We start from the raw sequence: 12,843 nt of genomic DNA on the forward strand, positions 1-12,843 counted from the left end.
CTGACCTCATGATCCGCCCGTCTCGGCCTCCCAAAGTGCTGGGATTACAGGCTTGAGCCACCGCACCCGGCCTATTCCATTGGTTTATATGTCTTTTTGTTTGCCAGTACTACACTGTTTTGGTTACTGTAGCATTGTAGTAAGTTTTTAATCAGGAGATGTGAGCCTTCCAACCTCATTCTTTCTCAAGGTTGTTTTAGCTATTCGGGGTCCTTTCAGATTCCATATGAATTTTATGATAAATTTTTCTATTTCTCCATAAAATATATGTAGATTGCCTTAGACAGTACTGACTCCCAAAATGCAAATATTGGTCTATATGATGGTGTCCCAAAGGTCTCTTAAGGTCTATTCACTTTTTTCACTCTTTTTTTTTTCTATTCCTCAGACTTTATTATTTTAATTTTCATATCTTCAAACTTGCTCATTCATTCTTCTGCCTGCTCAAATCTGCCTTTGAACTCCTTGAGACTTTTTCATTTCAGCTTTTGTACTCCAGAGTTTCTCTTTTTTTATGTTTTCTATTTCTTTACTGATATATCTATTTTGTTCATAAAATGTGTTCTAGCCAGTTAACTGGCCAAAGAAGTCTACAGTCAATGCTACTCCTATCAAAATACTGTCATTTTCCACAGAAATAGAAAAAACTACTCTAAAATTTATACAGAACCAAAAAGAGGCCAAATAACCAAAGCAATTCTAAACAGAAAGAACAAATCTGGAGGCATCACATTACCCAACTTCAAACTACTATAAAGCTACAGTAACCAAAACAGCATGGTACTGGTAATTAATAAATAAAACAAAACTCACAAACCCACATACACCAATGGAACAGGATAGAGAACCAAGATATAAAGCCACACACCTACAGCCATCTGATCTTTGACAAAGTTGACAAAAATAAGCAAAGCAGAATTCCCTATTCAATAAACAATGCTGGGATAACTGGCTAGACATATGCAAAAGAATGAAACTGGACTCTTACCTTTCAAAATGTACAAAAATTAATTTGAGGTGGACTAAAGATTAAATGTAAGACCTCAGGCCAGGCGCGGTGGCTCACAGCTATAATCCCAGCACTTTGGGAGGCCAAGGCGGGCTGAGCACCTGAGGTCAGGTGTTCGAGACCAGCCTGGCCAACATGGTGAAACTCCGTCTTTACTAAAAACACAAAAATTAGCTGGGCGTGATGGTGGGTGCATGTAATCCCAGCTGCTCAGGAGGCTGAGGCAGGAGAATGGTTTGAATCTAGGAGGCAAAAGTTGCAGTAAGCCAAGATCATGCCACTGCACTCCAGCCTGGGTGACAGGATGAGAAAAAGAAAAAAAGAAAGAAAATAAAAAAGACCTCACTCTATGAAAATCCTAGAATAAAACATAGGAAATACCCTCCTCAACACTGGCTTTGGCAAAGAACTTATGGCTAAGTCCTCAAAAGCAATTGCAGCAAAAACAAAAATTGACAAATGGGACTTAATAAAACTAAAGATCTTCTGCATAGCAAAAGAAACTATTAACAAAGTAAACAGACAACTTACAGAATGAGAGAAAATATTAACAAACTATGCATGTAACAAAGATCTAACATTCAGAATCTATAAGGAACCTAAACAAATCAAACAAAAAACAAATAAATCAATTTAAAAATGGGCAAAGGACATGAACGGACACTTCTCAAAGGAAGACATACATGTGTCCAACAAACATGAAAAAATGTTCATCATCACTAATCATTAGAGAAATGCAAATCAAAACCACAATGAGATACCATCTCACACCAGTCAGAATGGCGATTGTAAAAAAGGTAACAGGTGATGACAAGGCTGTGCAGAAGAGGGCATGCGTATACACTGTTAGTGGGAATGTAAATTTAGTTCAGCCACTGTGGAAAGCAGTTTGGAGATTTCTCAAAGAACCTAGAACTACTATTTGACCTGACAACCCCATTCCCGGGTATATACACAAAGGAAAAATAAATTGCTCTTCCAAAAGACACATGCACTCATATGTTCATCTTCACTGCAGTGCTATTCACAATAGCAAAGACAAGGAATTAACCTAGGTGCCCACCAATAGTGAACTGGATACAGAAAATGTGTTACATACATACCATGGAATACTACACAGCCACAGCAAAGAGTGAATCATGTCCTTTGCAGCAACATTGATCCAGTTGGAGGCCATTATCATAAGCTAATTAACGTGGCAACCGAAAACCAAACACCACATGTTTTCACTTATAAGTGGGAGCTAAGCATTGAGTGCACCTGGACATAAAGATGGGCCCAATAGTCCCTGGGGATGACTAGAGGCGGGAGAGAGAAAGGAGGATATGGGCTGAAAAACTACCTATTAGGTAGTAAACTTACTACCTGAGTGACAGGATCATGTGTACCCCAAACCTCAGCATCACACAATATACTCATCTAGCAAACTTGCACATGTACCTGTTCAATCCAAAATAAAACTTGGGGAAAAAAAGAGAAAAGCAATTAAATGAGTTTTTTTTGTAGACAACAAATAATTGGGTCTTATTTTTACATGCACTTTGACAGTCTCTGTCTTTTAATGATTGTTGTATGTTTCTTATGTATAATTTGCATGCAACAAAATGCATAAATCTTAAGTGTACCATTTGCTGAGTTTTGACAAATGCATAATATGTTGAATATGTATGTTTAGTCAACCTGTTCAGCATCAGGCTCCTGCCCCAACACTTCCTCCTTCGGAATGCCTATTTCTGGTCGTGGCCAGAGGTACACTTCCCAGTCTGTGGACGGCCACTTTGCTGGCTGTAACCCTTTATAAAAAATAAAGTCTCCTCTGTTTTTTAAATTTAAATAGTGTGTGGCCAGGCACGGTGGCTTATGCCTGTAATCCCAGCATTTGGGGAGGCCAGGGTGGGTGGATGATTTGAGGTCAGGAGTTCAAGACAGTTTCAACATGTGAAACCTCATGTCTACTAAAAATACAAAAAAATTAGCCAGACCTGGTGGCATGCACCTGTAATCCCAGCTACTCGGGAGGCTAAGGCAGGAGAATCGCTTGAACCTGAGAGGCAGAGGTTACAGTGAGCCGAGATCACACCACTGCTCTCCAGCCTGGGCAACAGAGTGAGACTCCATCTCAAAAAAAAAAAAAAAAAAAAAAAAAAAAAAAAAAAAAAAAAGAAAGAAAGAAAGAAAGAAAAAAATACTGTGGTTTTTCTTAAAGTTAACATATCCATATCAGTACTTAGTGGCCCACGAAGGGAAGGTAAAAAGGGTAGCTCCATTGGGTCCTACCTAATCAATGTTTCCTCTATCTTAACTTGGGTTGCCATAACAAAATTGCATATACTCAGCGGCTTAAACAACAAAAATTAATTTTCTCACAGTTCTGGAAGCTGGAAAGTCCAAGATAAGGTGCCAGCATGGTCCACTTTTGGTGCGGGCTCTCTTCCTGGCTTGCAGATGGCTGCCTTCTTGCTACGTCCTCATATGGCTTTTCCTAGATGCAGGAGACAGAGAGAAAAAAGAGAGAGAGCCCCTCTTCCTATTTTTGTAAGACCACCAATTCTATCAGATGAGGATCCCACCCTTATGACCTTAATTAACTTCAATTACCTCCTAAAAGCTCTATCTCCAAAATAGCCACATTGAGGGTTAGGGCTTCAACCTCTGAATTTTGGGGGGACACAGTTTAGTTCATAGCACCCTCCAAAGGATACTCCTCTCCTTTGACATGTGTGATGTTAACCACAACCATCACATATGTCATACAGGTGAATAGGGTTCCTGGCTACAAAGCTTCAGCAACCGAAAGCCCGGAGCTACCCTTGGTTCTGGAAGCTTCTTTACTTTTACTTTGAAGTTTTCAGTTCCCATTGAGGGAGACCCTCATCCCACCTGTAGATGAATCATTTTTCTTCTTGGCCAAACTGGAGACTGCGTGGAATCACTTTTATTCTTCTGCAATATTGTTCCAAAGCCAGAAGAGACAGCTTTAAATTACAGCACCTGGGTGAGACCTGGGACGCTGGCCCCATATTCCCGACATTCCGCACTGCGGCCTTCCATTGAGTGACTGCAGCTGACTGCCAATTCCCAGAACCATAAGCTTATGTTTACAATCAAGGACTCTTCCACCTGCCTTACACACAAACTCAGCAGAGTCATTTTAATTACTTTTTTTTGTTTGTTTTTTTAAGACAGAGTCTTGCTCTGTAGCCCAGGCTGGAGTGCAGTGGTGGGATCTCGGCTCACTGTAACCTCTGCCTCTCGGGTTCAAGCGATTCTCCTGCCTCAGCCTCCTGAGTAACTAGGACTACAGTTGTGTGCCACCATGCCCAGCTAAATTTTTGTATTTTTTGGTATTTTTAGTACAAACCCTGTCTCTACTATATATCAAAAGGTCTTTTCAGGTCAGGAAGCCACACAAGTGCACAGTGTGTGTATACTAGCCAGGAACAGTCTGTCTGTGCTCAGTGGTCTTTTCATCAGGAGAAAGTTACTGAAGTTAGTCTCTTGTCCAGTCAAAGCTATAGTTATAGCTGGTGGAAGAGGGCGTGGGGGTCAGTCAGCATCTGGTGGAGCTGAAAATTGTTTTAATATTGTTTATGTTGAGGCCAGTGCTTGTTTAGCTGCCAGAGAGGAAAAAAAAAAAAAAAAAAAAAAAAAACCTTGTGGCAGTTAGAACATACTTTATTCTTTTTTTTTTTTTTTTTTTTTTGAGACGGAGTTTCATTCTTGTTGCCCAGGCTGGAGTGCAGAAGCACGATTTCAGCTCACCATAACCTCCGCCTTCTGGGTTCAAGCGATTCTCCTGCCTCAGCCTCCTAAGCAGCTGAGATTACAGGCATGTGCCACCACGCCCAGCTAATTTTGTATTTTTAGTACAGACAGGGTTTCTCCATGCTGGTCAGGCTGGTCTCGAACTCCTGACCTCAGGTGATCCTCCCGCCTCAGCCTACCAAAGTACTGGGATTACAGGTGTGAGCCACCACGTCTGGTCAGAAAATAATTTATTCCTTAAGTATAGGGAGATGTGACCTATTCCTTGCCTGGCATGGCTTTGCGTCCAGTTTATGTCTTATTGCCACAAAGCATATGTTCTGTCAATCTTATGATCTCTGTTTCAACATTCATGTTGGTCAGTTGTTATATTTAAACCACAAAAGAGAAAGGTATAATGAGGCCTGTTTAACCTTCTATCCTGTCATGGCTGGGAACTAAGTATTTAAGAGTTTTCTGGGGGCCGGACGCGGTGGCTTTACACCTGTAATCCCAGCACTTTGGGAGGCTGAGGGAGCCAGATCACCTGAGGTTGGGAGTTCAAGACCAGCCTGACCAACATGGAGAAACCCCATCTCTACTAAAAACACAAAATTAGCTGGGCATGGTGGCGGGTGCCTATAGTCCCAGCGACTTGGGAGGCTGAGGCAGGAGAATCCCTTGAACCTGGGAGGCAGAGGTTGCAGTGAGCCAAGATCGTGCCACTGCACTCCAGCCTGGGCAACAAGAGCAAAACTGTCTCAAAAACAACAACAACAAAAAGAGTTTTCTGAGGTCCCCTTGGCCACAAGGGGGTCCATTCAGTCGGGGAGTGGTTTAGGATTTTAGGTTTATAAATCTTAGGGAAAGACTCCCAGGAGAGTAAGTAAGACATAAAGCCATATCATGTAATGATTTAAGTGTATGTCATTGTTATAATAGGCAGGGTTATAATATTAAAATAGTGATAATGATGATGTTAACAATGTCCTCTTCCTATGGGGCGGGGATGCAGGAGTAACCAGCCTTCTTAGGAGAGGTATTATGGCTACACTATTACTACTGTACTACTTTATAACTACAGCATGATCACATACACTATCACCAAGCCTGGGAGTAATCACAGTAATGATGTCCTTTCAGGTGCAGCCTTGCATAGGGGTTAATAGAATGGACTCTGTAGTCAGCCAGCCTGGGTTTGAATTTCCCTGTGCTATTTACAAGTTTTGTGATCTTGGAAAAGTCCTTTATTCCTCCATGACACATTCTTTGTGCAGGAAACAAGTATAATAATTGTGCTCATCTCAAGCATTAGGAGGATTGAACGAACCTAGAACATGGCCTGGTACACATTAAACACTTAACTAAAATCTGCTGTCATCATTATTGTCATCACAATTAGCACTGTGTACTGGGTGCCACATCATTTATGCTTCACAAAGACCTTATAATGTGCAGACTATTTCCCTCTGGGTTACAAGATTGTCATTATTCAACAGTGGTATCAATTGCAACGATAACGGTAACATAAATGCAAATAACCACAATACCATTGTGGTAGCCAGCCTCCAAGATTGCCCTCAATCAATCTTATCTCCTGGTATTCAAACTCTGTAGAGTCCTCTTTCATGATAAATAGAATTGACCACTGTAACCAAGACATTCACTATGTGGTGAACACACTCAAGTATTCTTATGGTGGGTTCCATGAGGTGAGAAACTGAGGCTTTCACCTTCTGCTCATAGTCATGTGAGCTTAGAATCAGATCCAATCAGCCCCAGTTAGCCTTCAGATGACTGCAATTCTGGCCAACATCCTGATTGCAACCTCATGAGAGTTCCTGAGCCAGAATCACCTAGCTAAACTGTGCCTAGATTTCCAGCCCTCAGAGAGTGTGTGGGAGGATAAGTGTTTATTATTATGTTAAGCCACTAAGTTTTGAGTAATATGTTACAAATAGCGATAAATAATTAATATGGTTGACCTAGTCTGTTTGGGATGCTATAACAAAATCCCTAGGCTGGGGGATTTATAAACAAGACAAATTTATTGCTCACAGTTCTGGTGGCTGAAAAGTCCAAGATCAAGATGCCAACACATTCAGTGTCTGGTGAGGATTGTCTGCTTCATAGATGGCGACTGCTTGCTGTGTTCTCGCATAGCAGAAAGGAAGAGAAACTCCCTTGGCCCTCTTTTGTAAGCCCATGAATTGCATTCCTGAAAGCAAAACCCTCATGACCTAATCACCTACCAAAGACTCCATCCTCTTAATATTATCTCAATGGGAAACTGATTTCAATATGTAAAGTTGGTGGGGGGAGGCACAAATGTAGACCATAGCAGCAGTCAACACTGTATTGTAAATGTGCCCATTTTCCACAATATAATAGAACACACCATGGGTTTTCAGGATTGGCATTTATTGTAGGCACAAACTTAATATAACTCAAATGATTGTGCTAATGTGCTTCTTATATTGTCCTATTTCACAAACGTAAACAGAGAACACCATTTTTTGTTTTAATAGCAGTATTCCTTGTTACAATAAATATTAAAACAACACCATAATAAAATCACTAAGGTTACAACCTAACTGTGCTGAATTCACAGAGGGTGGAAAACATCACCCCAGGGGTGGGACTCCTGTGTTTATATAATACAAACACCTGAAGGTGGCAGAAACTAGCAGAGACAGAAGATTTCTTAGCATCAGAATTGATATGTTGCTATTTATGATATCTTAATAATTTAGAGGCATAGAATAAATAATGACAAGGATTCTGATATTTGTTATAAAGTATAATTGTGTTGATTATATTTAAAATCATTAATAGAAACAATATAATTGTAGAATTAAGTATAACTGTAAGTGGTATGGTATGGCATGGTGTATGGTATGGTATGATATGAGGAATGTGGAGTAGAGTGTGGTGGGGTGGGGTAGGATATACCATAGATAATAGTCACATTGGGTTGGGTGCGGTGGCTCAGGCCTGTAATCCCAAAGCTTTGGTGGCCGAGGTGGGCAAATCATGAGGTCAGGAGATCGAGACCATCCTGGCCAATGTGGTGAAACCCCGTCTCTACTAAAAATACAAAAAATTGTATTTTTAGCTGGGTGCCTGTAATCCCAGCTACTTGGAGGCTGAGGCAGGAGAATCCCTTGAACCTGGGAGGCAGAGGTTGCAGTGAGCCAAGATCGTGCCACTGCACTCTAGCCAGGGTGACAGAGCAAGACTCCATCTCAAAAAAATAAAAATAAAAAACAGTCACTATTTGGCACCAGTAGCCCAGTTGAATGCTAAGGGTGGAGGGTGTGACTCATCCTGGCATTATGGGAAGTGTCCATGACAACCTTGGCTTTAAGCTGACTTTGGCCACAGGGTCAATATTTGCCACACTGCGTCACATCCATTATCCAACAAGGCACCTGAGCCCCAGAACCCTCAGCCCTGTCACATTCCTCTTGCTCCTGGGGTTCCATATTTTCCGCGGCTGCTCAAGTGGAGGAGGTGGGGCAGATGACACTGACAATGGGATACAGGATAGAAAGTGCTAGGGTAGATGCTGATGGGAGTGGCCCCCTGCCTATGGATCCCCCACTACTGCCCCTTTCCCCCTCTACATGGCCTGACACTGTGACCAAGAGGAGGCTAAGTTAGGAGATCTTGTAAACAGTGGGGAATGTAGGTAGGTAGGATACTCAGTTGGTCATTGCCCTGAGTTAGAGCTGGGTGTGCTGGACCATGGTGAGAGGAGGCATTAAATCTTGAATTAGAAGACCTGAACCCACCCCACCAACATCCTCACGCATGTAACCAATCTGTGTGGGGCATTTGGTCAACCTCGATATTATTGCTATTACTCATTCATCCATTTAACAAGCTTGTACTGAGCATCTGCTTTGAGCTGGCACTGTGCTGGGTGCCTGGGATACAGCAGAAACAAGACAGACAAAGTCTAGGTCTCATGAGGCTGATGATGGTCCAGTGAGGAAGAGGGATGAGAAACCAAAAAAAAGGAATATTTAATCAGGTCAGATAGTAGTAGCATTTGCAATGCAAATATAGTACAAAATAAGGGAGCAGCAAGTGAGCCCTAGAGATGTGTTACCTCAATGGAAGGATGCCATGGGGGTGGAAGCACTCCAAAGGTGGAAGAGGAAAGCAAGATGCATGGGTGCTGGAGAAGCAGAGTATTCTCAAAACAGTCAATGCAAAGGCCCAAAGCCAGAGAAAGCATCCTTGATGTTAAAACAGCCAGAATTGAGATGCCTGACAAATAAAAATGTTGACTAACTCCAACTGCGGGCTCTCTTGACCCTATGGCCTCTTTTATTGTAGTTATATCTTTACACTACAAACATTAAATGCAACTATGTGAAAGTAGAAATAACCAAAATATTATGTGAAAGTTTGATATGTAAAATATTAAAATTAGGTAATCATATAAAATAAAATATATACTATAAAACAGGTATATTCTATAAAATACAAACTATTTTATTATAGTAATGAATATACAGTAATAAATAGTACAATATGCTATATAACATACTGTAGACACAATTTCCTATAGTATGTGATGACAGGCACATATAAAATTAAAATATATAAATCTAGTTATTCACATTTATAAATCTTTTATCAAATGTAATTCAAGTTATCACATGGTAAAATATAACAGTACTTTTGAGATTCATCCATGTTGTAGCAGGTGTCAATAAATCATTTTTTTATATCTGAGCAGCCCTCCATAGAATCGGTGCACACAATGTGTTTAATCACTCATCTACTGATGTACATTTGTATTGTTTCCTCATTTTGGCAATTATACAATTGCTGTGAACATTGGAGTATAGGTTTTCATGTAAACAGAATTTTTATTTCATCTAAGGTAAAGACCTAAGTGTGGGGTTGCTGAGTCATATGATCAATGTATGGTTAATAGTATAAGAAGTTGCCAAACGTTTGTGCAGAGTGGACAGACCATTTTATATTCCTACAAGCAATGCAGGGAAATTTCCATCAGTCTGTATTCTCGCCAATGTATGGTACATTTTCACTTTTAGCCATTCTAAAAGCCCATTCTATAGTAGTATCTCATTGTGGTTTAATTTGGATTTTCCTGATAATTAAAGATGTTGAGCATCTTTTCATCACCTTATTTTCCATTTGTTTTTCATATAACCATATGGATGAATCTCAAACACATCACGTTAAATGACAGCACTCCGACTCAAAAAGAGATATACATACACATACAAAACACACACACACACACACACATACACAATGACTCCACTTATACAATATTATGAAAAAGGCTGAACTATAGAGACAGAAACAGACTGGTGATTGCCAAGGTCTGGAAGTGGGAAAAGGGACTAAAAAGTCCCTTTCACTCATACGGTTTCTCTCCAGTATGAATTCTATGATGTGTAATCAACTCTGACTTCTGTCGAAAGGTCTTCCCACATTCAGAACAAATGTAGGGCTTCTCTCCGGTATGAGTTTTCTGGTGCTTACTGAGATTTGACCTGCCACTAAAGGCCTTCCCACACTCGGCACACACATAGGGTTTCTCTCCTGTGTGAACTGGCTGATGCACCAGGAGCTGAGACTTGGAGGTAAAGGATTTCCCACAGTCACTGCATTCATAAGGTTTCTCTCCGGTATGAATTCTTTGATGAGTAATAAAGTTTGACTTGCGGATGAAAGCTCTTCCACACTTGGTGCATACATAGGGTTTCTCTCCTGTATGAATTTTCTGATGAACAAGGAGTACTGACTTCTGGTTGAAGGCTTTCCCACATTCGTGGCATTCATACTGTCTCTCTCCAGTATGAATTTTCTGGTGTATATTGAGGTGTGACTTCTGAGTGAAGGCTTTTCCACAAGTATTGCATTCATAAGGCTTCTCCCCAGTATGGATTCTCTGATGTGTAATCAAGTCTGACCTCTGGGTGAAGGCCTTTCCACATTTGGAACATATATAAGATTTCTCTCCTATATGAGTTTTCTGATGTGTAATGAGATTTGACCGGTTGGTGAATGCCTTCCCACATTTATTGCACATATAGGGTTTTTCTCCCGTGTGAATTCGTTTATGAAAAATGGAGTTGTGACTTGGAAGTAAACAATTTCCCACAGTGTCCACATTTATAAGGTTTCTCTTCAGTATGAATTACTTGATGTGCAATCAAATGTGCGTTCTGAATGAAGGCCAGTCCGCATTTCATGCATATATATGATAAGAAAGAAATTAGAGCAGTGAGGGACCTGTTCTTTCTCGATTGTAATGTTGATTGCATGATTAGATACAACTTTCTTTTTTTTTTTTTTTTTTTTGAGACAGAGTCTTGCTCTGTCGCCCGGGCTGGAGTGCAGTGGCCGGATCTCAGCTCACTGCAAGCTCCGCCTCCCGGGTTCACGCCATTCTCCTGCCTCAGCCTCCCGAGTAGCTGGGACTACAGGCGCCCGCCAGGTCGCCCGGCTAGTTTTTTGTATTTTTAGTAGAGACGGGCTTTCACCATGTTAGCCAGGATGGTCTTGATCTCCTGACCTCGTGATCCGCCCGTCTCGGCCTCCCAAAGTGCTGGGATTACAGGCTTGAGCCACCGCGCCCGGCCTCAGATACAACTTTCAAAACTCAGAGCTCTACACTAAAAAGTGTGAATATTACTCAATGTAAATGATACCTCAATAAATATAACTTTAAAAATATTTCAGTTATGTCCACACAAAAAGCCTGCACAGATATTTATAGCAGCTTTCCTTATAATTGCCAAAACTTGGAAACATCCAACAGTCCTTCAGTAGGTCAATAAATAAACCCCCAGACAATGGAACATAATTTGGCACTAAAAAGAAATGCAATATCAAGCCATGAAAAGACATGGAGGAAACTTAAATCTGCATTACTAAGTGAAAGAAGTCAATCTGAAAAGGCTACAACCTGTATGATTTCAACTATATGATATAAAAGGTAAAAGGTAAAACTATGGAGACAGAAAAAAGGTTGCCAGGGTTAGAGGGGACGAAGGGAAGACAGGCAGAACACAGAGGATTTTTACGGCAGTGAAACTACTCTGTGTATAACGGTGGATACGTGCCATGATCCACTTGTTCCAACAAGCGGAAAGTACAAGATACATTCTATGTGTTATACCAAGAATGAACCCTAGAGACTTGGGGTGATAATGAGTGTCAGTGAAGGTTCACCAATTATAACAAATATACCACTCTGAGAGGAATGCTGATAATGTGCGAGGCTATGCATATGTGGATGAGGGGATATATGGGAAACCTCTGTAATTTCTACCCAAGTTTGCTTTGAACCTAAAACCACTCTAAAAAATGAAGCCTTCTGTACATATGGGCATATGCATATACACATATATGTAAATATTACACTATTGTTACAATACATATATAAGAGAAATAATCAAAAGTCATTTACAATAAATTGTTTCCCTTCATAAGGCTTGGGCATATGGAGGATAGTCAGATGCTTATGTTGATGGATGACTAATATTAACAGGATGCTCTCACTGGGCCCTGCTGACTCAGATCCCATCCATCAGGTGACCCAAAAAAAGTCACTTCATTCTCCCATAATCCCATTTTACAAGTGAGGCAATTGAGGCCCAGAGGAGGTTTCTGTGAAGGCTGAGGGTCCCTATGTGGATCAGTGTTGGCACCAGAATTTGAACGAATATAGACAGCTTTCACTGTTCTGCTCACACCTCTACTCATGTAGTTGACAGGAAGCCCAGCTTGTGATCTCCTGAGATCTCCAGATCATCCCTGGCCTACCCTAGGTCCATCATTCCATTGTGCCTTGGGGGGACCTCAGAGAAAAAGGTCTATGAAGCTGGGACCTCGTCCTCATCACCGTCTTCCAGGGATCATGATCAAGCAAACATGGAGATGTAATTTTGGAAAAAGTACAGTAGCCAACAGTGACTAAGGCACCTCATGAAGCAATGTGGGAAGTTGGGAATCAGCAGACATTGGGTTAACAGGGGCCAATGGGGAGCCAAGAGATACCATCAAAATTTAAGGAGGGGTCAGACACTGTGTTAGTG

At 41.0% G+C, this 12,843-nt stretch overlaps 1 protein-coding gene across 1 annotated transcript; it reads right to left on the reverse strand.

Annotated features, from left to right (window-relative positions):
- Positions 1-9,240: 9,240 nt before the first annotated feature.
- Positions 9,241-11,078, reverse strand: LOC115900848 (zinc finger protein 585A-like). Its single transcript, XM_030942998.1, has one exon. The coding sequence runs from the start codon at positions 10,830-10,832 to the stop codon at positions 10,155-10,157; it is 678 nt and encodes a 225-aa protein (XP_030798858.1). The 5' UTR covers positions 10,833-11,078; the 3' UTR covers positions 9,241-10,154.
- Between the last annotated feature and the right edge of the window lie 1,765 nt (positions 11,079-12,843).

The sequence above is a fragment of the Rhinopithecus roxellana genome, chromosome 12, assembly GCF_007565055.1.
Source record: "Rhinopithecus roxellana isolate Shanxi Qingling chromosome 12, ASM756505v1, whole genome shotgun sequence".
Taxonomy (NCBI): Eukaryota; Metazoa; Chordata; class Mammalia; order Primates; family Cercopithecidae; genus Rhinopithecus; species Rhinopithecus roxellana.

Bases quoted from the DNA above. Each gene is read 5' to 3' on its own strand.
- LOC115900848 (XM_030942998.1), bottom strand. From the start codon at position 10,832: ATGTGCAATAAATGTGGGAAGGCATTCACCAACCGGTCAAATCTCATT.